At 45.2% G+C, this 27,996-nt stretch overlaps 2 protein-coding genes across 11 annotated transcripts in view; one reads left to right on the forward strand and one right to left on the reverse strand.

The window, feature by feature from the left end:
- The window catches only part of TECPR2 (tectonin beta-propeller repeat containing 2), a 105,611-nt gene extending 105,468 nt beyond the window's left edge, over positions 1-143 (reverse strand). For 6 of the 9 annotated variants that reach the window (XR_012133651.1, XM_073241816.1, XM_073241815.1 and 3 more), the window contains exon 1: positions 1-143. The gene's annotated coding sequence lies outside the window, so the exon portion shown is untranslated. The other 3 variants (XM_073241810.1, XM_073241818.1, XM_073241811.1) reach the window with 3 other exon arrangements.
- On the forward strand, positions 120-27,964 carry CINP (cyclin dependent kinase 2 interacting protein). Of its 2 annotated transcripts, XM_036991686.2 has the most exons (6): positions 120-265; positions 617-658; positions 20,059-20,227; positions 22,254-22,383; positions 26,544-26,673; positions 27,459-27,964. In XM_036991686.2, exons 1-6 carry the CDS (start codon positions 259-261, stop codon positions 27,659-27,661), a joined length of 681 nt encoding a protein of 226 aa, XP_036847581.2. In that variant the 5' UTR covers positions 120-258; the 3' UTR covers positions 27,662-27,964. The 2 variants fall into 2 exon arrangements, with proteins under 2 accessions (XP_036847581.2, XP_017496069.3); XM_017640580.3 differs by lacking the exon at positions 617-658.
- The last annotated feature ends 32 nt before the right edge of the window (positions 27,965-27,996 follow it).

A 27,996-nucleotide genomic window follows, 5' to 3' on the forward strand; every position in this document is an offset into this window, starting at 1 on the left:
CTGCCGCGGCAAACCCCTCCGGGCTTCTCGGCCCGGCGCGCCCGGAGGAGGTGGGGACGCACTCCGGGCCGCAGGGCCTGCCGGGAGCCCGTTCCCTGGGCAACCGGGCCGGCACCGCCGAGCCGCAGCCAGCTCAGCCGGGGGCTAGAGCGGCAGAGCCACAGGCGGCGGCCGGAGGGGCGGGCCGGAAGAGATGTCCACTGCTTCCGGGGACGTGACCGGGGCTTCGGGTCTCCTTCCGGGATCCCGGCGGACCGCATGGAAGGTGGGTGAGGCGGCCGCGTTCTGCAAATGGGTAGGCTGTGAGCGTTACGGGCTGCGGCCTGGACCGGGGGTCCGGGCCCCGCGCAGTCTCTGCAGTAGGCCCGGGAGCCGGTCAGTTTTGCCGAACTTCAGTTTTTTCACGTGCGAAAACTACCCGTTGTATGCAAAGAGATGTCAGCATAACCTGACACTCAAATTGTAATTGTCGTTATAAATTGGATGCCAAACCTTGCATGCCCAGCTCCTCCCGAAACCTTTCCCTGAAACCCCTTCAGAATTACCGGTAACGGGGCTGCTTGTAACAAAAGCTGTCATATATCGAGCACTCATTGTGTGCCCACTGCTGTTCTAGTACCTAACGTGGATCAGCGCGAGAGCCTCACAGCGATCCCAGGTAAACTCAGCAGATTGGGAGCCGAGGCTGCGGGTGGGACGGGATAAGTAACTGACCGCTATGGTTTACCTCGCTGTGAGCTGGGCTGTGACCCCGATACTGGGCTCTTACTAACCTGTGAGTTTCTTGAGGTCAGAATTGCTTTTGGTTCCTAAATATGTGCTGGGTGTGGATCCGGTGAATCGGATGTGGTCCTCACCCTCAAGGAGCTCCCAATGGGGGAGAGAGCCTTAGAACGTCATAGTTCATGTGGCAGGAACTATTTATCCATTTTACACATTTTATTCAGCACCAGCTGTGTACCAAGGTTATGAGAGGCAGCAAGACATAGTCACTACTCTGGGAGGATTTACAGTCTAGCAGGGAATATAGACATTAAACAAGCAAATACACTACACTGGTTAGTGTCATGATAGCTTAAGTATGGAGTGTTCCAGATTCTAGTGCAGTGAGTCCTAACCCAGCCTGGGGATCCAGGAAGACTTCTTTGTGGAAGTGACTTTCTAAAAACCTAAATCAGATTATGTCACTTCTCTATTCCAAGCTTACTTTCCATTGACTTGGAATAAATCTAAAGGTCTTATTTTGGCCTATAAATTTCTGGTAGCCTGACTGTCCCCTCACGTGCTACTCTGCCTTTCCATTTCATTCTAGCCACGCTGGTCTTTTTCTTTTCTTCAGACTCATCAAGCTCATTGTCCCATTAGGGCCATGCTGTTGACTTATCATTCAGGTCTCAGCCTAAATGACACCTTCTCAGGGGTTCACTCTGTCAACAAAAATTCGTTTAAGTCACCTTGAAATAAAGATGGAGTTTTATTTGAGCCTGGCTGAGGATCAGTAAGCTGAGAAACAAACATTAACTCTCATGGATAGGAGAAATGTTTCAAGGAGTCCAAGTCATACAAAAGTTTTTATATCCTCAGGGAGAGAAGCAAGAAAGACAGAATTTCAAAAGGGATACATTCCATTTACCTAAAATACAAGATACTGAAAAAAAAAAGGTTGGGTTTGATATACATCTTGGCACCAAAGGGCAACCAGTCTTGCTTATTTTATCTTATCAAATGCACTTGAGTAGGAATCCTGATCAAAAGGGAGAACAGATGTGATAACATACTTTGCTTAGCATTTAACTTGGTTTTAATTAACATGCTATTATAGGATGAGAAAGTTAAAGTTTTCAAGGATGATCTATTTTGAGACTCCCAGAGTTAATGAAACTTTCAATAATTAGGCCTTAGAAATCTTTTTGGTGCTCCCTAATATGGTGGTCAACTTGTGTCTCACAACTCTAACACACAACTCCACTTTATTTTCTGTGTGGCCTTATGATTCAAACCGATCATGATCAGCTGTCAATCATCTTCCTCCTCTTTGGAAGTTCCATAAGAGTGGTCCTGGTCTGTCTAGTTCAGTCACTTCACTTCCCAGTGCCTGCCATAATGTAGGCACTCAACTAATATTGGTTAATTGTATAAAGAATGGATGAAAAACCAGTGATATTTAAAGCAGAGCTCTAAAGAATACTAGGAGTTAACCAGATGAGTGAGGACACGCTAATTGGAAAAATATTGCAGGTCAAAGTCATAACTTGTACAGAGCCAGCACTGAGGCATAGAAAGCAAGTGGGGGTCGCTGAAGAAGAAAAGGACAGAGCCTGTGGTATTGTGGTTTATAATAAGAAACGAATATTTGGTCTTTATCCCCATTCCTAGCACAGAGCTTCTAAAACCTTTGGTATTGCCTAAGTGACAAGAATGATCAAGGTGTCTTTTGTTCTGTTAACAAGTGACTTTAGGGAGACCCTAGGTATTCTGTGGGTGGGGACTGGTTGCCGGGGGAACCAACCAACTAATCAGAGGATGGGAACTTTCAGTCCCAGCCCAGTTCAGCCGGGGAAGAGGGGCTGTAGGTTGAATCAACAGCCCATGGCCAATGATGTAATCAACCATGCCTATGTTATGAAGCCTCCATAAAAATCCAGAGCACAAGGAAGGGGTTCAGAGACCTCCATGTTGGTGAACATGTGAAGATTCAGGGAGAGTAGTGTCCCGAGAGCAGGGAAGCTCCATGCACCTTCCCACATACGTTGCCCTGTGCATCTTTTCCATCTGGCTGGTTTCTGAGTTAAATCCTTTTGTAATAAACTGGTAATCTAATTAGTACACTGTTTTTCTAAGTTTTGTGAGCTGCTCTACCAAATTAATCGAACGCAGGGTGAGAGTCATGGAACCCTCCACTCTGTAGCCATTCTGTTGGAAGCACAGGTGACAACCTGGAGGCAGGGTTGGCATGTGAAGTGGGCGGTGGAGGTAACCTGTGGGATCTGATGCTATCTCCTCCAGGTAATAGTGTCATAATTGAGTTGATTGCCTGCTGCTGTTGGAGAGGCCTTTGTGATAGCGGATACTATGCTGAATACCTTCTCTGTTCCAGGCCCACACAGCTTTACTTGTATCATCTAATCTTCACATCAGCTTGTTACCAAACCAAACCAGCCTGGGTCCACTCCCCCCACCATCACACTGCAAAGCCAAACTGATGTTGGGCTGAAGTGAAAGGTGGGCACTTATTGCAGGGTGCCAAGCAAGGAGAACAGGGAGCTAATGCTCAAGGTGCCCAGCTCCCTATAGGGTTACAAGCAGGGTTTTTTAAGGGCAAACTTAGGGGACAGGGTTGCAGGGTGTGTGCTCAGGTTGTGCCCACCCTTCCTGCTGGTCAGTGGTGAGGTGATGGGACTGTTCCAGGAGTCTTAGATCTCAGTCTTCTGGCTCCACCTTGGTTCTCTAACTCCCAGTTTCTTTAATCTCTAATTAGTCTAATTCTCACCCTATGAGTCATAATTGAGGGACTCGGGCTTCTCTTGTTAATGGGAAGTCTGAGGGGCTTCATCAAAAGGGGGGTATGTGTGCAGGTACAAACTCTATGAAGTAGGTGTTTTTAATCTAGAGATGTGAACATTGAGGCTCTGAAGGTTAACTTTGCCAAGACTGCACAGCTGGTAATGGCAGAGCTGGGATTCAAACCTAGTCCGTATGGTCGTCAGACACTAGACTCCAAACGATACCTCTCTTGTGTGTCCTGCATTCCTCACGGGGCCTCTCACAGAATCTGGACTTTTTATCTTGTGGGCCATGAGAAGCCGTTGAGAAGCCGTTGAAGGATTCTAAGTAGACAAGGAGACAGGGCTGGGAGGGCCCATACAGGCTGAGTTGGTTTTTCATGGTCTGGGGATTTCTTTCCACAGGAGCTGGGATCTCGATGAGTCTTAGAATTACAGGTGCCATTTTCTTGAAGGAAGGAGTTCTCTAGAAGAGAGAATTGCATGTGCAAAGGACTGCAGGCCATTCAGCTTTTCAAGAGCTGCCAGTAATTCACTTTATCTGGATATAGGAGGTGTGGGGGGGATGTTCAAGGTTGAGGTAAGTGTTGAGGCTGAGGTGTAGCCAAGTCCTGGAGGAATTCAGATTTTCTCCTGCATTATGGGCTTGGAGATCATCTGTGAATCTCTGGGGTCCAGCCTTCTGAGTATCTTGAAATGACCAGCACTTGGAAGCCAGATGCTCTGAACAAACTTCAGGTATCACAGTGGGAATACTAAGGAGTGGAGGCACTGGAGAGTTTTAGCAGTAAGTCACAACATAATTCCAACCTTTGAAAGTGGTCAAAGTGCTCAAGGTAAAACTCTGTGGAGCTATTAAGCTAGAAAAGGTCAGCTATCTCTGGTGAGTCTTAAAATACAAGAACAATTCTGTTTTCTCTTGTTCCAGCAGCTTTCACATTCATCCAAACCTGAGTTTCCCCATTTTTTGTCCAGGTGATGTAGAATGTCAATAGTTTTACTCTTGGAAGCTGTAAGGACATTTGCCCTCCAACAAAATCATAAATGCATTAAATTTAAACAGAGAAAATAGCAACTTTAAGTTAAGAATGAGCTGATTTCAAAATAGTAGATGAATTGCCATTCAGGACAAGCAGGCTATGGTAAAATGTAGGCAGGTCCAAAAAGGCAAAGGGAAAGTCAGTTTTTATTAGTAGAAGGAAATTGGGAAGATTCATTGGAGAAAAAGAGTTTGAGGTTGTGGCTATAATTGGGGCTTTCTTGCTTCCTCTTCTTAAAAGTAGATGAAATTCTTATGTGAAAAATGTCCTCCCTTATCAAAATAATGCCTCTCCTGGCTGGTTATGCAGGCTGCACCTGGTGGTACGAGCATAGTGCTCGCCCTTCAGGGCTTCCCAACTCCATTGGAAATGGGGTTTCCTTTATTTTCACATTTCTCTCTTTTGATCAAGATCTTTCCTTGAAAGCATTGCTGATCAAGAGTCAGTTTTTCTGCATTTAGTGGAAGGACTTTTCCTGGTTGTCGTGTTCCACATCAGAAGGAAAGTGCATAATGCTTGGAAACCATCAAGGTTATAATTGAGTAACAAGGGAGGGCTAGAGGGAGAAATCTCAGGTACTTACCATGGAAAGTCTATACCTTAGTAAGGTGCCTTGCCAATTGGTCTCAGACCCAGGCAAGTTCACTATGGATTCAGTGTGACCAAAGAAATGACAGTAAATGTTCTTGGGATGAAAAGGTTATACCCAACTTTATTTCCACAGTGGCAGGTTAATCACTAAAATCCCATTGACTCAGAGCGAGTCTGCAGGCAGCAAGCCAGTCTCTGCCTCTGGGCCTCTCTGCCTGTTCAGCCATCCCCCAGCACTGCCACCACTCCAGTCTCATCTCTGCTTTCCTGCAGCTTTGCAGCTCTGCCACCGTGTCACCTAGAGCACTGGATGGAGCTCTTTATATAGAGTCAGTAGCAACATACTGCTCATAGGTGTATAGTGAGCTAGCCAACCAAGTTCAGGTGAGACTCCTGGCCGCAGGAACTTTCATTTTATCCACATAAGGTCTCAAGCATTGCAGATCATCTCAAAGTGCTGAACTAGCATCACCCTATTTGGTACATTGCTTCTGCGGAGAGTATGACAGGCACCAGGTACAAAGTTTAAATATTTATGATTAAAAATAATTATACAAAGCAGAATTAAAAGTAATATGACAAACCCAGTTTGTATGATGGTCCTAAACCAAGAGTTCAAACCTGAAGGTAACCATCTAAATAGATCAAAAGCCCAGGGGTCATTGGGTGAAATTTGTTGTAATCAGTGCACTTACTCCCTTATTTTGTGTAATTAAATATCTATTTCTCCAGAGGTAGTTATCCCTATGCAACAGGTGGTGGTTGCTTTTGTACAAATGCCTCCTTGATCTGCAAATAGATAATCAAGGACTAATGATTGCCCAACACGACATTAGCCAGTGAGTCAACTGATAGTTTGGGGGCTGCTATGGCTTTGGCTATGGAATTGTCAAGCTCTCCCAATGTTAAGAGATTTCTAGTTATGTGTTCATTGGTGCTTAGTCCGACCCAAGGGAGAAAACCTCCCCCCTCTGAGGCAAACCAGGAGTCATGCATGCCCCCTGGAAGTTCTCGCTTACGACAGCAATGGAGACTGAATGTGGTGGACCAAAAGGGGACCTGTGATTTGTCATAGACATTAACAACAGTCAGTTATATAAACATTGACCTCCAGGTTACCAGGTATCTAAGCATTCCTATGCCCATGGGAAATGCTTTCTACCACACACAAAAATAAAACCAGCTGGAGCACAGAAAACTCCAGCTAAGGGCTAGTTATTGATAGATTTACTAGCTGGAATTTCCTGATTGACGCTTTCAAGCCATGGGTTCGAGGAGTTGGATGACATTCTCTGAGAGGTCATCTGTGGGGGTTGGGGATGCTATGGCCAGGATCTTCACTGAACTTAAACCACTTGATGATGTAACTGGTCTGTTGCTAGGCTACCACTTTCACGCCTAGGCAATAAGCTAATATTGCACTATATAGAGAAATTGGCTCTGGGCGGAGGCAGAGATGCTAGTGCTCGACCTACCGCGGGAGACAAATCCGGGTAATAAACCCTTTCACCCCAAGAATGTTTTGCTGTCATTTCTTTGGTCACACTGAACCCACAGTGAACTTGACCAGGGCTGAAACCCATTGGCGAGACAATTGGCAAAGTTGGCAGGGTTCATTGTTGACCAAGGAAAAAGTCAGGCTGCCCTTATGGGAGGGGTGCTTCAGCAGGCTGCCCCTGTGAATGGGGAGACAGTGGATTGTCCCCCAGTGGGTACGTGGTCTGACGTGGCTTGCCTCCTAGAGCACTGGGCCCCACCCCAGGACTGGAGGCAAGTGGAGGTGACCCCTGAGGCAGTACGGGTGGCCCTTGGTGTAGTAAGTAGGTCTTTTGAGAGACAGAGTGCCTGTGAGGCAGCGGGGACTGTGGGTTGGCTGCTTCTCACAGTATTAAAAATGAGTACAGAAGAGAAGGACATGCTCCTGAAAAAGACCCAATAAATGGCAGCATGAGAATGCAAGCTGCAAACTTCTGTGGATTCCCTGAAGAAGGAAATTGCGTTGATGCGAGAGGAGGCAGCACAAGAACACCAGCAGAGAGGTGCCATCGAAGAGGGAAAAGATTCCTTACAGAACGAGACGGCAGCGCTGCCGGGTGCTCTGAAGGAGGAAAAGGCCATCAAGGAAAAGGATGAACTCCTGAGGGAAGCACAGGCGGAGGTGGCTCAAGAACGTCGGCTGGGAAGCACTGGGGTGAAGGTAAGAGAGCTGCTGAAGACTGAGCTGGCATTGCTGCGAGGCGCGGTAGAAAAGGGAAAGGGTGTAGCAGGGGAGGCACTCGGGGGAGGGGAGAGAAAGGTGCCATCAGCCCCGGAAATGGAGGAGCTGGGGAAGGATGGAGGGGTGATGCTGGAGATACTGGCCTCTCCTCTATTGAAAGCACACCCAGTGGCTGTAAAGAAAATAAAGACCCAGCAGCTGAGCGTTCCCCCTCAGGCACAACCCTCCTCCCCAGGTCGTGGGGCACTCTACGGTCCACCCCTGTACTCAGGCTGAGCTGGGGGCTGTGGGACTTAGGGGTGGATGGAATTGTTCTATCAGGATCAGAGATGGGAAAGCTGGCTTCCCTGACAGTGCAGCCCACCTTGAGGCAGCAATTACAAATTGTGCATCAGACCCCAGGAAATCACTCCCTCCTCAGCTAGCTTATGGCTGCACTTCGTGCTGTGTGGCTCTGTCAGGGTGATGTACCATTCTCTCCTGTTAGATGGCAGACATATGCTGAGCTCCAACAGGTGTTATGGGAGCTAGGCATTAGAAATACCATCTATAGTCCAGAGAATCATGGCCCAGATGGACAGCCTTTCACTACAGGGATGAGAAATATTGTGTTTCAAATGGCTCCCACATCCCTCTTTGGGTCTCTAGTGGCCATTCTTGCCCCTTACTTAGGGCATCCCATAAGCGAGGTGAAACCTACAGTAGCCAACTTAGGAGAGGCTGAAGCAATGAGAACACGGAAGGAAATAAGGTCTGCTACTCATCAGAAGAATTTACAGGGCCCCGTGAAGGTTATGAGGACCCAGATGTGGGTTGATTTAATATGGGCAGGAGCAGATGGAAGGAAATTAGATGGGAAGTCAAATAGGATCTTATTGGAACTATGGCAACAGCTGAAACCAGAGCAGCAGTTCCAGCCATTAAGACCAAAGAGGCAGAGGTCAGAGACAGAGCCACAAGTCCAGCCTGTGTGTTTGCAAGACTTCCTGCTGGACAGCATGCCAACCTCACTCGAGCCCACACAAGAATATGACTGGGAAACACGGTTCAACTGAGGGGAGGTTCGAGGTACCAGCCCTGAGGGACCAGATGGGGACTTGAGGCCACATGTTGAAATAGTATCCATTGGTCCCCAGTGAACATACAACATGTCCTGGCTCTGGTGGACACAAGGGCTGAATGTTCACTGATTCATGGTAACTCTGAGTGGTTCCCCGGGACCCCCACTCTCATAGATGGATACAGGGGTAAGGCTATCAGAGTGAAACAAGCCCAAATCCCTCTGGGAATAGGGTGTCTACCCCAGAAAGAGTATACTGTGTATATATATCTCCCATCCCTGAGTACATTTTGGGGATTGATACGCTGCAGGGTCTATGGCTGCAGACCACTGCAGGTGAGTTCAGACTGAGAGTATGTGTGGGGAAGGCAGTTCTGAGGGGACATGTTAGGCACCCACCCATAGCTTTACCTGTGCCACAGCGGGTGACTAATACCAAACAATACAAACTGCCTGGAGGGAATAAAGAAATTGGAGAAACCCTACAGAAACTGGAAAAGGTGGATATTAAAAAGTCCACTCATAGTCCTTTCAATTCCCCAGTGTGCCAGTAAAAAGGCTGGATGGCTTCTGGCATATGATTGTGGATTACAGAGAATTGAATAAAGTCACACCCCCTGTGCATACACCTGTCCCCTCTATCGCAGACCTGATGGATACCCTCAGCCATAAACTAGGAACATACCATTATGTGGCAGATCTTGCTAATGACTTCTTTTCCATTGACATTGAGCAGGAAAGTCAGGAACAGTTTGCCTTCATGTGGGAAGGACGGCAATAGACTTTTACCGTCCTTCCACAGGGATACCTCCACAGCCCCACCATCTGCTATGGACTTGTAGCCCAGGACTAGGCTACCTGGGAGAAACCACCAACGGTGTGGCTGTACCATTATATTGATGATGTCATGCTCACGTCCAACCCTCTTTCAGATCTAGAAGGTGCAGAACCTAGACTGCTGCAGTAGCTACAGGAGAAAGGATGGGCTTTGAACAGTACCAAGGTTCAGGGAACTGGTTTGCCTGTCAGATTCTTGGGGGTTGTCTGGTCGGGTAAGACCAAAGTTATACCAGAAGCAGTCATAGATAAAGTCCAGGCCTTTCCTACCCCTACAACTGTAGCAGTGTTACAGGTGTTTTGGGGTCTTCTAGGCTACTGGAGAGTGTTTATCCTGCACTTGGCACAAATTCTGAAGCCCTTATACTGGTTGGTATGAACAGGTGTTCGGTGGAACTGGGAGAGACATGTGTATCTGCCTTTACTACAGCAAAATGGGCAGTCCAGGCCGTGCAGGCCTTGAGTGTGATAGACCCATCAAGGCCGTGTGAGCTGCATGTTCATGTGACTGAAAATGGTTATGGCTCTTGTCTCTGGCAGTGGTTTGAATGAACTTGCCAACCTATTGGATTCTGGTCACAACTCTGGAAAGGGGCAGAGGTACAATATACTTTGATAGAAAAACTGGGTGCCATGTATCACGCCTTGCTGGCTACAGAACCCATCACTGAAATGGCCCTGATAAAGGTAATAACCACCTATCCCATCTTGGGATGGTTACAAGACTGGACCCAAAAGCCAAGGAGTGGTGTGGCACAAATGCCCACACTGGCCACGTGGGGTGCTTACCTACACCAGCATAGTGCCCTTTCTAGTAGCCCCTTGACTGAAGAACCCAACACTTCCTGGGGCTGGTGACATATACTAGTGAAAAGCAGGAAGAACTTGCTTTTGAACCATTAGCAGCAGAGAGTCCCTCTTGGGAGGGAAGAGCCCTTATTCCCGAAGACGCATGGTACACAGATGGCTCCAGCCATGGGCAGCCCCCAAAGTGGAGGGCCATAGCTTTCCATCCTAAGACTGAGACAGTATGGATGGACAGCGGTGAGGGGAAGAGCAGCCAATGGGCAGAGTTGCGGGCCGTGTGGCTTGTGATCGGCCAGGAGCCCTCCCCTGTAGTTGTCTGCACTGACAGCTGGGCTGTGTATCGGAGGCTGGATGCTTTGTAACTTGATATAGTCCCATGTGTTCATTTTTGCTTTTGTTTCCCTTGCCCGAGGAGATGTGTTCAGGAAAAAGTTGCTCATGTTTATATTCAAGAGATTTTTGCCTATGTTGTCTTCTAAGAGTTTTGTTTTCATGACTTACATTCAGGTCTTTAATCCATTTCTAGTTTACTTTCGTAAAGGGGGTTAGACAATAATCCACTTTCATTCTCTTACATGTAGCTGTCCAGTTTTGCCAACAACAGTTGTTGAAGAGGCTGTCATTTCCCCATTGTATGTCCATAGCTCCTTCATCATATATTAATTGACCATATATGCTTGGGTTTATATCTGGGCTCTCTAGTCTGTTCCATTGGCCTATGGCTCTGTTCTTGTGCCAGTACTAAATTCTTGATTACTGTGGCTTTGTAGTAGAGCTTGAAGTTGGGGAGCATAATCCCCCCACTTTATTATTCCTTCTCCAGATTGCTCTGGCTATTCAGGGTCTTTTGTGGTTCCATATGAATTTCAGAACTATTTGCTCTAGTTCATTGAAGAATGCTGTTGGTATTTTGATAGGGATTGCATTGAATCTGTAGATTGCTTTAGACAGGCCATTTTGACAATATAATTGTATCCATGACATGGGATGTATTTCCATTTATTGGTGTCTTCTTTAATTTCTCTCATGAGTTTCTTGTACTTTTCAGAGTATAGGTCTTTCACTTCCTTCATTAGGTTTATTCCTAGGTATTTTATTCTTTTTGATGCAATTGTGAATGGAATTGTTTTCTTGATTTCTCCTGCTAGTTCATTATTAGTGTACAGGAATGCAACAGATTTCTGTGTACTGATTTTGTATCCTGCAACTTTGCTGAATTCAGATATTAGATCTACTAGTTTTGGAGCGGATTCTTTAGGGTATTTTATGTACAATATCATGTTATCTGCAAACAGTGACAGTTTAGATTCTTTACCAATCTGGATGTCTTTTATTTCTTTGTGTTGTCTGATTCCTGTGGCTAGGACCTCCAGAACTATGTTGAATAAAAGTGGGGAGAGTGGGCATCCTTGTCTTGTTCCCAATCTTAGGTGAAAAGCTTTCAGCTTTTCACTGTTAAGTATTATGTTTGCTGTGAGTTTGTCATTTATGGCATTTATTATGTTGAGATACGTGCCCTCTATACCCATTTTGTTTAGAGATTTTATTATGAATGGATGTTGGATTTTGTCGAATGCTTTTTCAGCATCTATGTAGATAGATGATCATGTGGTTTTTGTCCTTCCTTTTGTTGATGTGGTGGATAATGCTGATGGATTTTCTAATATTATACCATCCTTGCATCCCTGTAATAAATCCTACTTGACTGTGATGGATGATCTTTTTGATGTATTTTTAAGTTCGGTTTGCTACTATTTTGTTGAGTATTTTTGCATCTATGTTCATCATGTATACTGGTCAGTAATTTTATTTTTTGGTGGGATCTTTGCCTGGTTTTGTTATTAGAGTCATGTGGGCCTCATAGAATGAGTTTGGAGGTATTCCCTCCTCTTCTACTTTTTGGAAAACTTTAAGGAGAGTGGGTATTAGGGCTTCACTAAATGTTTGATAAAATTCAGCAGTGAAGCCATCTGGGCCAGGCATTTTGTTCTTCGGTAGTTTTTTGATTACCAATTCAGTTTTGTTGCTGGTAATTGGTCTGTTCAGAGTTTCTGTTTCTTCCTGGGTCAGCCTAGGGAGGTTGTATTTTTCTAGAAAGTTGTTCATTTCTTCTAGGTTATCCAGTTTGTTAGCATATAATTTTTCATAGTATTTTCTAATAATTCTTTTATTTCTGTGGTGTCTGTAGTGATTTTTCCTTTCTCATTTTTTATTCTGTTTATGTGTGTAGACTCTCTTTTTTTCTTGATAAGTCTGGTTAGGGGTTTATCTATTTTGTTTATTTTCTCAAAGAACCATCTCCTGCTTTCATTGATTCTGTTGTTTTATTCTTCTCAATTTTATTATTTCTGTTCTAATCTTTATTATGTCCCTCTTTCTACTGCCTTTGGGCCTCATTTGTTCTTTTTCTAGTTTTGTTAATTGTGAATTTAGACTGCTCATATAAGATTATTATTCTTTCCTGAGGTAAGCCTGTATTGCAGTACACTTTCCGCTTATCACAGCCTTCTCTGCATCCCACATATTTTGCAGTGTTGAATTATAGTTTTTCATCTCCATATATTGCTTGATCTGTTTTTATTTGGTAATTGATCCATTGATTAGTTAGGAGCATGTTGGTAAAACCTCCATATGTTTGTGGGGTTTTTTATTTTCTTTGCATAATTTATTTCTAGTTTCCTACCTTTTTGGCCTGAGAAGCTGGTTGGTACAGTTTCAATCTTCTTGAATCGACTGAGGCACTTCTTGTGGCCTAGTATATGATCTATTCAGGAGAATGTTCCATGTGCACTTGAGAAGAATGTGTATCCTGTTGCTTTTGGGTGTAGAGTTCTGTAGATGTCTGTTAGGTCCATCTGTTCCAATGTGTTGTTCAGTGCCTCTGTGTCCTTACTTATTTTCTGTTTGGATGTTCTGTCCTTTGGAGTGACTAGAGTGTTGAGTCTCCTAGAATGAACGCATTGCATTCTATTTCCCCCTTTAATTCTGTTAGTATTTGTTTCACACATGTACGTGCTCCTGTGGTGGGTGCATAGATATTTATAGTGGTTATATCCTCTTGTTGGACTGACCCCTTTATCAAGTAATGTTCTTCTTTGTCTCTTGTTACTTTGTTTGTTTTGAGGTCTATTTTGTTTGATACAAGTACTGCAATTCATGCTTTTTCTCCCTGTTGGTTGCATGGAATACCTTTTTCCATCCCTTTACTTTTAGACTGTGTATGTCTTTGGGTTTGAAGTGAGTCACTTGTAGCAGCATATAGACGGGTCTTGGTATTTTATGCATTCACTGACTCTGTGTCTTTTGATTGGTGCATTCAGTCCACTTACATTTATGGTGATTATCGATAGGTATGTACTTCTTGCCATTGCAGCCTTTCGATTTGTGGTTACCAAAGGTTAAAGGGTAACTACCTTAATATCTGTCAGTCTAATTTAACTCACTTAGTATGCTATTACAAACACAATCTAAAGGTTATTTTTTCCCTCCTTTTTCTTCCGCCCCCATTCTTTATGTATTAGGTATCATATTCTGTACTCTTTGTCTTGATTGAGTACAGTCAAATACCCTTGATTGAGTTTGGGGGTATTTGATTTGATTTTGCATCTGCTTAGTCATTAATTGTTCTGCTTTGCTGTGGTTTGTTTCCCCTGGTGACAGCTATTTAACCTTTGGAATACTTCCATCTATACGAGTTCCTCCAAAATACACAGTAGAGATGGTTTGTGGGAGGTAAGTTCTCTCACCTTTTGCTTATCTGGAAATTGTTTAATCCCTCCTTCAAATGTAAATGATAATCTTGCTGGGTAGAGTATTCTTGGTTCAAGGGTTTTCTGCTTTATTGCATTAAATATATCATGCCACTCCCTTCTGGCCTGTAAGATTTCTGTTCAGACGTCTGATGATAGCCTGTTGGGTTTTTCTTTGTATGTGATCTTTTTTCTGTCTCTCTGGCTGCTTTTAATAGTCTCTCCTTATCCTTGATGTTTGCAATTTTAATTATTATATCTTGGTGTTGTCCTCCTTGGGTGCCTTGTGTTGGGAGATCTGTGCACCTCCATGGCCTGAGAGACTGTCTTGTTCCCCAGATTGGGTAAGTTTTCAGCACTTTTATCCCTTTTTGTCTCTTCTTCTTCTTCTTCTGGTGTACCTATAATGCTAATATTGTTGTTTGGATTGGTCACACAGTTCTCTAAATATTCTGTCATTCATAGAGATCCTTTTTCTCTCTGTGCCTCAGCTTCTTTGTATTTCCTCTTCTCTGATTTCTATTCCATTTACTATCTCCTCTACTCCATTAAATCTGCTTTTAAATCCCTCCATTGTATGTTTCATTTCAGATATTGTATTATGTAATGCTTGAAACTCAGTCCTGAATTTGTCCCTGAGTTCTTGTATATTTTTCTGTACCTCCACGAACATGTTTATGATTTTTATTTTGAAATTTCTTTCAGGAAGATTGATGGGTTCAGTTTCACTTCATCCTTTTTCTGGCGTTTGTGGGATTTAGGGTTGAAATAGGTTCCTTTGACATTTTATATTTGTATGTGGAGCCCTCTAGTGTCCAGAGGCTCTACTCTCTGGAGCTGCTCAGCCCCTGGGGCAATTTCAGGGTTCGCAGAGGAGTGGTGCTGGTGCCTGGTGGGAGGAAACAGCTGTTTCCTGCTTCCTGGGTGCTATGCCTGCCAGAACCAGTTGGCAGGGCGCACAGGTGTAATCATCTCTGGTTTGAGTTTGTAGCTGCCATAGGCGGGTTCCCCCTCTGGCTGGCCTGATGCCAGGGCAGAGGCTGCCAGTTTTCTAGCCAGCGCTGTCTGGCCAGGAGGAAGGTGCAGCAGGCTGTGTATCATGGTGGAGGGTCTTGGAGCTACATAGCCCACCAGTGGTATGGAGCGCCTGAAGTTCCTGAAAGTTCCCAACCTGGTGGGCAGAGTGTGTCCAGACAGTTTTGTCCACCTGTCCTTTCTCCTGAGCAGCAAGGTCTGTGCAATCCTTGCCCCTTTAGCAGCCCTCTTACTGTTAGGAAGTCTCTGAGACTACCTGAGACTACCCGCCTTTCTTTTGTCCCAGAGCAGCTGGATGTGTATCTGTTTTCCACATGCAGCTGGAATCTCAGTCTCTCCGAGTATACCACCTCTTAGCTTTCCAACCCCACTAATCTCCAGAGCAGCATGTGATGTAGGTTTGTGCTCCCAGAGCAGATCTCCAGGGCTGGGTGTTCAGCAGTCCCAGGCCTCCACCCCCTCCCTGCTCTGTTTCTCTTCCTCCCGCTGGTGAGCTGGGGTGGGGGAAGGGTTTGGGTCCCGCCAAATCACGGCTTTGGTACGTTACCCTGTTCCGTGAGGTCTTTTATTTTTTCCAGGTGTATGCAGTCTGGTGCATCCTTCTTTTCTGTTGCTCTTTCAGGATTAGTTGTATTAACTATATTTTCATATTATATGTGGTTTTGGGAGGAGGCCTGTCTCACCTCTCATGCCGCCATCTTTCTGCCATTAAATCTTCATAATAACATTAGTGTGTTTGATTACTATGAGGACTGAGGGTGCTAAGCACAGGGAAAGTGCTGTAGAACCAGCCAAACAGCACACAACATTTGAATCACCAGACTGAAGTGGGCTCCCCAGCCACTGTGAAGTTTGAGGCGAGATCCCCAGATGGCGACAATCTTTTCTATTAGAATTTTAGGCACAGAAGAGTCTGTAGCTTACCTACAAGGGAAAACTGCAGTCCAGTGAGAAAAACTCACCATAACTAAAACTTACTTGTATCTCTAAGATGGGAGAATGTGAATAAAATCCATTTGCTTAACCTTGAGTGGTCCCTTGGGCAATTTAAGTTTTGAGAGTCGGGCAGGGTAGTGGAAGTTGGAGACAGGTGTCCCGGGATTGTGTTTTGGACAAATGACGCAAGCAAAGTAGACACATTTTGCAGCTTTTTTATTATTTCCCCACCAGTATTGATTTATGAATGTTATTTTATAAGCAGACCAATGACTTGATGTATATACAGCAGGATCAATAATGGGAATTTTAGAGTCTTTGGCAGGACTAGACTGTTATTTGGCCCAAACCAGAGTTCTCTCTTTTTCTCAAGCCAACAAATGTTTTTCCTTTTCCAGGGCTAATTGTTGGGTGTCTCTTGCCAGTTTTTCTAGATCATCATTTGCAGAAACATCCTTTTGGGTCATGACAGAGGTTTGGTTATTGGTTCCCTTGACAGCAGTGTTTTCAGTGGGAATATTAGTTTGGTGGTTTCCTTTAGCCTCCAGGGAGTCAAATCTGGAATGCCCAAGTACCTTAATAATAGCCAAAGCAGCTGGTATGAGTATGGCATCTAATAGTTTTGAATATAACCGTTTTTAACTTTTTCTCTGCTGGATGTAATGAAGCCACGATTACATAACATTCCAGAACTGTTGCAGCAGGGCAGGGGCCTGGGACGAGCATCATGACTGACTCTTCCTGCCTATGATGAAAAACGCTGAGATATAAACAGTATAGTAAGAACAGGGGAACCCCATCTTAAGGTTAAGGTTCCATTTTAAAAACTAGGGACTTAGGAAGTAAGATTCCTAACATATTCTCTTTAATCAGACAATATAACCCCCCCACCCCAGTCTTAAGGCAGGGCATGCAGTATTAACTGCTGTGTTCCCAGTGCTTGAGGGAAACCACTGTCTTGGAGAGGAACTGGATCAATAAATACCTTGTTAAGTTTGTCTTACAGAATTATCTAGAAGACTGACTGTGGATACAGACATAATGTCTCTCACTAGAGGGAGACATCATGAGGCCACAAGTCAAGTCTTTGTGCAACAACACTCATTCTTGAAAACCTTAAAAGACAGAATCCTAAGCCCTTAAGGGCACCTCCTCTGTGAGGTTGCCCTCACTCCCCTTTCTTTGAGTGTGTACTTTTTAAATAAAACCCTCTCACTGCTCAACTTAGTGCATTTTGTCTCTAGGCTCTTGCAGTGGTGTCTTTGTCACTGCTGTTTCATTCTATTTTCCAGACTTAAACACAAGTTTTCACTGTCTCTGTTCTACTACAGACAAGTAAGGAGGAGCTACTGAGATCTCTGATTTGGGCTTGCCTGACCCAGACAGGACTATAGCTATACAATCTCGCTCCTCAGTAACCTGCCCAAAAATCTCCTTTCTTTGCCTTTGGGAAGTTCTCAGAACATAATCTCACTCCATTCAGTATTCTGCAGCACCCCCAAATCCTGGGGTGGTAAGGGCTTAGTCCTCACGCCGTGCGGCTCCAAGCAGACATTGGATGCCAGGTGACCCTGGCTTTAGGAGTTGGCAAGGGATCTGCCCCATGCTGAGCAGTAGTTCAGTGAGCTTCCCTTTCCTCCCTGTCCTTCCTTACTCTCTGCTGCCTGCAAGGCAGCTGCCATTCCCTTCTACTCTGCTTTAATGAAGTCCTCCCTCACCTACATTCATCTGACCTACTTGAGAATTCTTTCTAGTTCAGACTCAAGAACCCTTCCCTGTCCAGTTTGAGATTCTCCTAGTGCTTCACCTCATGCGCAGGGAGAGACCCCCAGATGCAGCTGCCTGGCAGCACTGTGAGCCACTCCAAAGGCATTCTGCCATCAGCATCAATGTTGGCAGACTTGCCCTTGGCTAGGATGCTGGCCCGTGTGAGTGCATATAGTTCTGCTTGTTGGGCTAGAGCTTTGTGAGGTGAAGACCTGGGATGTTACTGTTCAGGTGTACTGCTCGCCTTCCTAGGTAAAGCCAAAGAGGTATTGGCTGGCCTTATCCACCAGGATGCTAAAGAAGTCACCACATAAATCAACCATGGTGAAAAATGTAATTTTAGAAGGGATGGAAGCTAGTAACTTCTCCAATCTACAGTTTTTGGGAAAGCCCTAGAAATTGCCCTGTGAAGTTTAGCTATTGCACAAACCTGATCATCTAACAAGGCAGGGAACAGTACCCTATTTGTAGTTCTAGAGATCTTTGTGAGAATTATCAGATTGGCAGCGCTCATCCAGTGTTGGGCCTGGCCCCCACCCACAAGCATGTCTGAGATATCAGATGGATACATTTGAATAGTTATATTAAATTCCTCAGCAAATCTATAAGAATCCTCAGTCTCTTTGGGGTTTTTTTTTTTTATTGTAATTCAGCTTTAGTCCAGGGAACATGAGAAATTAGGAGCCTAGCATTTGGATCCTCAGAGAGTCTGACTTTAAAGGGGCAGGTTTTTGAAGGTTCAGGAGAGGAGGAAACGAGGTTTGGAGGAAAAGGGAAGGTGAGTGAGAGGAGAAGCACGAAGAAGCTGGTGATACGTGGAAGGCGCGGCCGTGCGGAGGCGAGAGGAAGGCGGCCCAGGGGTGGGCCTACGGCGGTCGCATTTTCAGAGACAAAGAGGATGGGAGAGGGGAGAAAGAGACCCAAGGAACTTGTTCGGTCTTTCCTTGTTTGTTTGCCTCAGTTAATTTAAAAACTGTACTTTGTAAAGCAATGGTTTTGGAGTCCTAAATACGTTTGGCAGTTTCCGGGTACCATTTAAAATAGCCTGTATAGTTTGTTTAACTTAAGGCTGCAACTTTCTAATTTGGTTCTGAGAAAACTTTGGGGAGTTCCCCAGTTGAAAGGTCCCCATAATGGCCATTTAAGTTCTAAGTTATCTTTGGTTAAATTGGTCCATTTGGTAAAAATGCACATGAGGAGGGACGATAGTTTTTGTCAACCTTAAAAATGAAAACTCAAATTATTTTACCAGGAAATACAGGTTTACCTCACAACAGCAGAGAATTGCAACTCAGCTCAGGTATGCCACAGCAAAACCACAGGCAAGCCTGGCAGAACAAAGGAGAGGAGGCTCTTCATAGAAGGAAAGGCTGGGTTGGGAGGGCTATTCTAAACAGAAAGCCCATTGGAGGAAACTGGGAGTCCCACGTGTGACGGCTTCTCAGTGGCTGAGTGGTGACAGCCTCTCATTGGCTGGGCTGTTGCTGGGGATGGGAGTGAACCTTCCTCCTGCTGGGTAGAAAAGCAATAGCTAAAGTGGGATAACCTTGCAATTTCCACCTCTTCCAGTTGGACCTGCAGTTGATGAGGAGCGGTGGGCATGAGAGCTCCCCTTGCTGGCCCCCCAGGACCATACCAGTGAGGTTTCCTTTATTTAAATTTTCAAATTTTAAAACATAGCATTGGCCAGGGAGGGTCTCAGAAGGAGGACTTTCCTGAGAGAGGTTAGAGGTTGGGATCCCAATGTCCAACATCAGAGGTTTGGAAAATGAGTAGTACCCACCAGAAAGGACGGAGCCTTTAAACAGATGCCACAGAGTCAGAGAGCTCCACCCCGGGGAGGGAGCTCGAAATCCTAGAGGACAGTTACGGACTGAAAGCAGACGGGGACTCACAGAAGTGATGAGCACAGGGGGCTTCATGTGGGGACCTCACTCGATCCCAGGGCCGTCATCCTTCAGGGGTCCCCTTCGGGGCCCACTTCTGAACACCTAGTAGTGTTAACTTTAAACAAAGAGCAATTTTATTTAAGTTTAAAAGTGAGTTGATTCGATAATAGCTGAAAATTTGCCCTTCAGGACAGGCAAACAAGCAAGTTGGAGCAGACAAAGGGAGGGTCAGCTTTTTGTCAGGTTTTGAGGAGGAATTTGGGGAGGGTTGTTTTGAACGATAGTTCACTGGAAGAGAACAGAGCTCAGGATCGCCGTTTCTGCAGATGTGGTTAGTGCATTGTTGCTGGGGGAGGGAGGGTCCTCCCCCAGCCAAGTGGACCAACTTAACCACAGCCATTATGGGGAACTTTCAACTTTTTTCTTAAAAGCAGATGATATTTCTGCGTGAAAGATGCCCTCCCCTGTCAATCTTCCTTCCTTCTGGTTGCTGAGGATGCCCCCAGTGGTGCTGGGTTCAGGGGTGACAGCTCCCCCTTCAGGACTCCCCGCCCCAGGTTAAATGAAGTTTCCTTTGTTTATTTTCACAAATCTCCTAATAACTTGTTTCTTTTCTTCCCTACCAGCAAAGACTATTGGAAGTGCAACGCCCAGAAAACCTGTCTTATCTGTCAGTGCAAGAAAAATCAAGGATAATGCAGCCGATTGGCATAATTTAATCCTGAAATGGGAAACCCTCAACGATGCAGGTTTTATCACTGCAAATAAAATTGTCAACCTGAAAGTCAGTTTATTGTAAGTACATACAGAGTTAGTTCCTCGTGCTCTGAGTACTTCACCCTTAATGACTGGGCAGAAGTTTCCTGGGAGTGTTTTAGGGTGAGAATGGTAGTCTCTATCAACATGAACAAATTAAATTATATTAAGCAAAGGAGCCAGTTGTAAAATGATATATGCAAGTGTGAAGTGTGAACTGTGTATGTGGGTTTTAAATAAATGCACAGTTATACTACATACATGTTCATGATTACATGTGTATACAAAATTATATAAAGATCAGAAGGATACAAGTACAATTCATGATACTGGTATATTCTAGGAGGAATGAGTGTTGGGGATGTAGGTAAATGGGACCCTAGAATGTTACATTTTATTTCTGTGGTGCTGTGACTTACAACAGACGGATATTTCATCTTCATCCCTGTCCCTGACATGCAGTTCCTAAAGCCCTTATAATTTCTTAATGGTTAAGAGCAATGGAAAATCTTTTGTTATGCCATTTGGCCTCTTTTCCTCCATTTCCTGAAATAGGTCCAGAGCAGTAAAGTTGAAAGGCAGGTCCTGTTATTCATCCCAAGCCCTTTCCACCACACCTGAGTTTGTGTTAATGAGGTGACTTGTGGAAAGCCACTAAGGATGGGGGCTGGTTGCCAGGAGAATCAGCCATGGATTAGAGTTGGAATTTCAGTTCCACCCTGTCACCCTCTTTCAGGGAGGGGAGAGGGGCGGGAGGGCAAACTAATCACCAACAGACGATGATGTAATCATGCCCACGTAAGGAAGCCTCCACACAAATCCGAAAGGACGGGTTTGGAAAGCTGCCTGTTGGTAAACAGGAACATTTCCACATGCTGGAGTACCCCACGGTGTACCCTGTACCCCAGACTCCACAGGGACAGAGCTCCTGTGCCCCAGACCCTTCGAGACCTGTGTACTTGTGCATCTGGCTGTTCGTTCATATCCTCAATATCCTTTGTAATGAACCAGTGATCTAGTGAGTGACCTGTTTTCTGAGTTCTGTGAGCTGCTCTCACAAATCAATTGAACCCAACTAGGGGTTGTAGGAACCTCTGATTTACAGCCAGTCAGTCAGAAGCACAGATGACAACCTGGACTTGTGATTGGCATCTGAAGTTGAACAGGGGACAATCTTCTGGGAATGAGCCCTGAACCTGTGAGGTCATGTGAAGTTGTCTGCAGGTAGACAGTGTCAGAATCCCGCTAAACTGTAGGATGTCCAGCAAGTGTCTGGAGTGTCCAAGAATTGCTTAATGTGGAGATACCCCCCAGCTTGGAGTGACTAGGTGGCATAAACAAAGTGGGGTGTTGAGAGTTGTGCAGACACACAGGAATGTGTTTTTCCTTAGCAATTTCTTTAAAAAAGACAAAGGAATTAAAAAAACCATAGCACTTGCCAGTTCCGATGGGAAGGTTTGCTTTATTTTTCTTTGCATTTTCCTATGTATGTTTTTTAATTTCTCAAAGTTATATATTCATGTATCATTGTCCACAGGCCAGAGTCTAGTTTTAATTAACTTCCTGCCCTTAAGTAATCAATCCCATGGCTCCCGCAGTTCACTTGAACCCTTCGTGCACGTTAGCAGCCTGCTGCCTTTTCGAGGGCCTGCTCAGCAGGCTCCATCAGACAGTTCTAAACCCTTATTGCATAAGAGGCTGTTTCATATTTTCTATTCTACTTTAATGCTCAACTGTTACCTGAAGTGTTAATTGTGAGCCCACAAGATTAACATCATGCCCCATGGATCACAGCCCCCAGATTTACACTCAGCACTATGCCCTACGCCAAGGATGCCACAGGGCTGACTTGAATTGACTGTATTCTGATGCAGAATTGAGTAACTGCTGGACATAGTCGTTGTATATACAAGTAAGTAAATATGTGTTGTAAGGACATGAAACAGTGCCTGTGCCAAACAGTTGACACGATGATGGATATTGAGTTTATCCTGGAGTTTAACATACTGAAATCAGGCATGCTTCTGGAGTGTATTTTGTTCCCATTATTTTCCATTTGGTCCAGGAGTAAAGACAGGATGGAGTCTGAGAGCAGCAGCCAGGCTTTCAGTGAAAATGCAGAAAAGATGCCCCCAGGATATTGTAAGGAGCTGGAGATGCTCTGTGAGGAGCTGCAGACCACCTTCGATGGTTTGGTAAGACCCTGGCCACCTGTGCTCACTGTCAGTCCCAGGGATGTTTGGGGTCTGCTCTGTGCTTGGTAGCATTCAACACCGTGAGAGGCTTTCCTTCCCCAGACTTTGGTTTCTCTCTCCTCCTCCCCACTGGTACCTCCTCCTCCACCTGTCCTGTAATCTCCATGTTCTCCAGATGCTGCCCTAGACCTTTGTTCCTTTTGTCCTATGTGTTGGCCTGGTCAATTCACCCACTTCCAGGCTTCTTTGTGGCGGATGTTTTGGGCTTCGTGGGCCCTACAGTCTCTGTGACCACTCCGTTCTACCGTGTGGCACTAAAGGAGGCACACTACAGAAGTGAATGGGTATGGCTGTGTTCCAGTAACACTGTATTTATGGACACAAATTTTAATTTCATATATTTTCACATGTCACAAAATATTCGTCCTTTAAAACCTTTTTTCAATCATTTAAAAATGTAAGACCCAGCTCACAGGCCATACAAAAATAAGCCATGAGCTGGGTTTGACCTGTGGGCCCTGGTGTAGCACATCAGAGATACTGAATTTCAGTACCTAGTATGCTGGCTACCAGATGTGGATGTAACACCTCATCTCTGCCAGAACATGGAAGAAATCACAACATTCCATACACAGCTCAGTCGTGAATATTTGCATGTCATAAAAAATGTTGCCCAACATTTGCCCAGCGATTCGTGCTGTTCATCTACTCCAGAAGTCCTGCCTTCCTGGCCATGAAAGCCGGCATTTCCAGTTCCCTTGTGCTTGGGTGAGACCGGCTGGTTCTGAAATGCCTTCACCGCGGGTTTGACCTCTCCTGGCGTCCTTCCGTCTGGCATGGCCACCGCAGTCTGAGATGTGTCTGCCCCGCTAGGTGGCCCCTGGGCATGATGAGCCAGGTTTCTCCCCTGGGAAGGGGCTCGTTTCCCCCTTCCACCCAGTCCTCTGGGAGGAAGTCACCGTGCAGCCCACACCTGCGGAGCTGGGATCATGCCGCAGCCCCTACAGGGCAGAGCATCTCCATTGCTTACTTGGAATTCTGCCCGGGAGATTGGCCTCTTCTCCTCCATTTAGTCATTTACTCAGTGATTTACCTCTAGTACAGACTCCTGGGTATTTGCTTTGTACTGTGGGCTACAATCCCCCTTTGCTCCTCAAACTCTTCCTGCTTTGGCCCTGAGTTCGGCTGGCCCCAAGGTCCCTTTGACACACTTCCCCCACTGGGAGTTCGGGTCTGTTTTTTTTGAGCACTTCCTGACTTTCTGGCATGGCAAGACGCTCCAGACTGATCTTGTGTATTTCCTGCCCCAGCCCTGGACACACCATTTCTCCAAGGAGCCCAGGTCCCTTTTGTTAGAGACGGTATTAGAAACCAAGATCAGGTGCTCACTGCCAGGTGCCAAAGGTCTCTGCCCCAGTGAATTTTTTTTTCTTTCAAATTTTGCTTACCTCAGGTAAATTCCCAGAAGTGAAATTCCTGGGTCATATGGTATTTCCATTTTTAATTTCTTGAGGAACCTCCACACTGTTTTCCACAATGGCTGCAACAGTTATATCCCCACCAGCAGTGCCTGAGGCCCCCTTTCCTCCACATCCTCGCCTACACTTGTTATTTCTTGTCTTATTGATACCAGCCATTCTGGTATCAGAGATTTTTTTCCTATGTTTTCTTCTCAGAGTTTAACTGGTGGGAGGTGACATCTCATTATGGTTTTCATTTGCATTTCCCTGATAATTGGTGGTGTGGAGCATCTTTTCATGAGTCAGTTGGCCACCTGTATGTCTTTGGAAGGTCCATTTTTTAATTGTGTTATCTGGTTTTTCTGGTGTTGAGTTGTATGAGTTCTTTATATATTTTGGATATTAGTCTTATCAGATACATCATTTGCAAATATATTCTCTTACACAGGTTTCCTTTTCATTCTGTTGATGGTGTCCTTTGTTGTACAGAAGCTGTTTATTTGATGTCATCCCACCTGTTTGTCTTTTGGATGGTGGCCATCCTAACTGGTTGAGGCTGTATCTCATTGTGGTTTTAATTTGCATTTCTCTAGTGATTAGTGATGTGGAGCATCTTTTCATGTGCCTGTTGGCCATCTGAATTTCTTCTCGTGTCTGTTCAGATCCTCTGCCCATTTTTTAATAGCTTTATTTGTTCTTTGGGTGCTGAGGTGTGTGAGCTCTTTATATATTTTGGATGTCAACCCTTTATCGGATCTGTCATTTATGAATATATTCTCCCATATTATAGGATGCCTTTTTGTTCTACTGATGGTGTCCTCTGCTGTACAGAAGCTTTTCAGTTTGATATAGTCACACTTGTTCATTTTTGCTTTTGTTTCCCTTGCCCAATGAGATATGTGCATGAAAAAGTTCCTCATGTTTATATTCAAGAGATTTTTTTCCTATGTTTTCTTCTCAGAGTTTAATAATTTCATGACTTAGGTTCATTCTGGTTTTTGACATTGGGTTAGACAATAATCCAGTTTCATTCTCTTACATGTAGCTGCCCAGTTTTGCCAACACCAGCTGTTGAAGAGGCTGTCATTCCCCCATTGTATGTCATGGCTCCTTTATCATATATTAATTGACTGTATATGCTTGCATTTATATCTGGGTGCCCCAGTGAATTTATTCTATTTTAAAGTGGCTTGGAAACAAGTTCACATTTTACCTTCAAAACTGTAAGTTGATGCTGTAGGGATATTAGTATTATTTTTCCTATTCTCCTCTAGTATTTAGAGAGAATGGTTTCCCAGACTTGACTTAAAGTATCTTAAATGAATTTGACCTTGGTGGGGGGTTTGAGGCACCCTGTTCCCTAAGCGGGACGCACATTTTACAGTGTGATCTTTCAGCTGCAGGAGGAGATGTGCCGACGTTGGGCTCTGAGTGTGGGCCCCTGCTCACACGATGCCAGGTCAGCTGCACACGTGTGTGGAACTTCACTCTCTAGTGGGGACCAAGCTCCTGACTGATCAAGGCAGTGCTGGCCCAGTGTCAGGCTTTCAGGATTTCCCTTGCTCTCTTGATCTTTATAAGCTCTTCTTAGAATTAGATGGCAATAAGGAGCTGGGGCCGGCTGCAGAGGAGAGAGCATAAGATTGGGCGTCGAGACTCGGGGTCAGAAAACGTGGTATTGGGTCCTGGCCTCGTCCTCCCATAGGTCACCAACCTTGAGACTTTTCCCAGCTATGACAGGGAAGTGATGAGCCCCACCTCTTGGGGTTGGGCCAGGTAGAACATCAAACCTAAAGCCTGGGGAAAGGATGTAGTCCTTTAGGACTTACTGCTAGCTGAATTTAGTGCCTGACGCTCCAGATGTAACTGGAGGGTGGTTGAAAGACCCAGTGTAAGGAGTTAAGATTCTGCCAAGTTACATATCTTTCTTATCCCCCTGTGTACATAGTTAACTATGGAGTTAGAAATGTGGTCTCCATAGGCCTACGCTACTAATAAATCTGAAATTTTATTTGCCCATTTATTTTATTTAACAACCCTTCTATAGCTCCAATGAGGTGCTTCAAAAATACCAACGTGGTCCTGCGGAAGTAGGCCCTGTGTCAGACCCTCTGTGCCAGCTGGCCGGGCAGAGGGGAGGTGGTGGGGGGTACTGCCCACCACAGCGGCTACGCAGATGTGCAACTAGCAGGCTTCACACAGCCCAGCACACTCTGAGGCGCCACTGGTGTCAGGTTCTCCCTGGGTCCTTCCTGCGTGAAGTGTGTAGGGCTCCCTTCTCATTGCCATTTTATAAACAAGGAATCCAAGCCTCAACAAGGTTTCAGTGATCTCAAAGGCAGTTTAGAGTCAGGAGTAAGCTCATTTAATGCCTTTTCTCCTATCTTGCCATCTCCAAAAGCAAGAACCTGCCAAAAAAATGAGTGCCATTCTCAAATCTTAGAAGTGGGACTCAGCAAGCTTTCTCTTCAGCACTGGAAATCTGGAATTTATTGCTGAAGTCATCCAATGATGTAGCCATAGCACCTGTTTGCTTTTATCTCCCTGGAAATTTGCTGCATTTGCAGTTAGTGGTGTTGCATTATCCAACCTCTGATCTCAACAGACGTTAAACTTCTTAGCTTTGAAACCGTACAGTTACTGAATCTGAAACTGGTGTTGATTTCAATATTCTCATATTCCAAAGTAGTATCTTTTCAGACCAAAATACAAGTGAAAATGGAAAAGCTGTCTTCAACTACCAAGGGGATTTGTGAACTGGAAAACTACCATTATGGGGAGGAGAAAAAACGGCCCCCCCTGTTTCACACGTGGCCTACAGCCCATTTTTGTAAGTATTTCTGCTTTGATCTTGAAGGGTAGAAATTATGAGAGCATTTGCTGTCATTTAGATCTGATACTTTAAGATGCCGACAGGCTTTGAAATTTGATTCAAGAGGATCCATTGGGAGGGAAGGAGATGGGGGCATCTTAAAATGCCTGTTTCTTAGCCCTAATTACCTTAATAATGAACAAAGAATACTAAGTGTACTTAGATAGTCATGAAGCAAATTGCTGTAAGAAGCCCCTTAAAGCCAATGAGGAGAAAGAATTCTGCCTTCTGTGGAGGCAGGAAGTTTTTGTTTTTTGAAGAAAAATGAGTTTTTTTGCTTTTTATTTTGTTTTAGTTAAAAAAATTAGTTGGGGTCACTTCAGCTAGCCCCATGAAAGATGACTGGGGAAAATGGAATGCGTGACTTAAATAAGCTCTGAGCTTTAGGGTTGTCTTGGCTTCATTAGTTCAAAAGGAGTGAAACAGTCTGGGGCTGATTTGAGACTTCACTTTTAAATAAAGGCGAAAAGAGGAAACTGTGTAATGACGTGTGTTTGTTGAAATATTGTCAGTTTGGGCTGACCCTACTATTTATAGTCATGGCAGGAGCCTAGGAGCTGAGCAGAAGGTGCACAGGGCTGCTCCTTTCAGGTCGCCCACCATGTCACTGACCCCAGGCCGCTCTGGCTGGAATGCTCACTGCCTGGGCAGCCTGTCTCAAGGGCTGCTGCTCGGTCTGGCTTGAGTGGCGGGGCTCCTGCCTTCTCGTGACTGCTGTTAAAGGGGAACTCCGTCTGTTGCAGGGGAGGTCTCCAGCAGGCTCGCTGACATGTACAGGAAGGAGCTTCTGCTGAAGCACGCCATCACCGAGGAGCTGGCCCACACTGCAGACAGCGACCTCGCCCTCTGCTACTTGTCCATGTGGCTGCACCAGCCCTATGTGGAGAGCGTCAGCAGGCTTCTCCTGGAAGGCATGCTGCTCGAAACAGGGCACCGAGTGCTGTGAGTGCCCAGCGTGGCCACAGGGCAGTGGCTTCGTGCGTGGCTCTTGAAGTGGACAGGCTTCCCAAGGACCCAACACCGCACCTCAGGATCAGCCCCTGCTCCCCGGCGTGGCTTCCTGCTGACCTCCTAGGGTCTCTGAGACCGGATCGTTTCACCGGCTCCCTGCAGCCTCTCCAGACACACTTGCTGCTGCTCTGCAAGCTGCCCACTGCTGGGTGCCATGTGCCACTTGACCTCCCCTACACCTGTTGAGAATCTGTCACCCATGAGGACATCTGCATGAAATAAATGAGCCTAACAATGACGGGTGATCTTGGTTTTGTAAATTAGGTGTGT

This window comes from Manis javanica, chromosome 8, assembly GCF_040802235.1.
Source record: "Manis javanica isolate MJ-LG chromosome 8, MJ_LKY, whole genome shotgun sequence".
NCBI classification, from domain to species: domain Eukaryota; kingdom Metazoa; phylum Chordata; class Mammalia; order Pholidota; family Manidae; genus Manis; species Manis javanica.

Coding starts and splice junctions, on each gene's coding strand:
- CINP (XM_036991686.2), top strand. Junction 659..20,058: donor GAGCCTCACAGCGATCCCAG/GTAAACTCAGCA, acceptor CTTCCCTACCAG/CAAAGACTATTGGAAGTGCA. Junction 26,674..27,458: donor GTGGCCTACAGCCCATTTTT/GTAAGTATTTCT, acceptor CGTCTGTTGCAG/GGGAGGTCTCCAGCAGGCTC.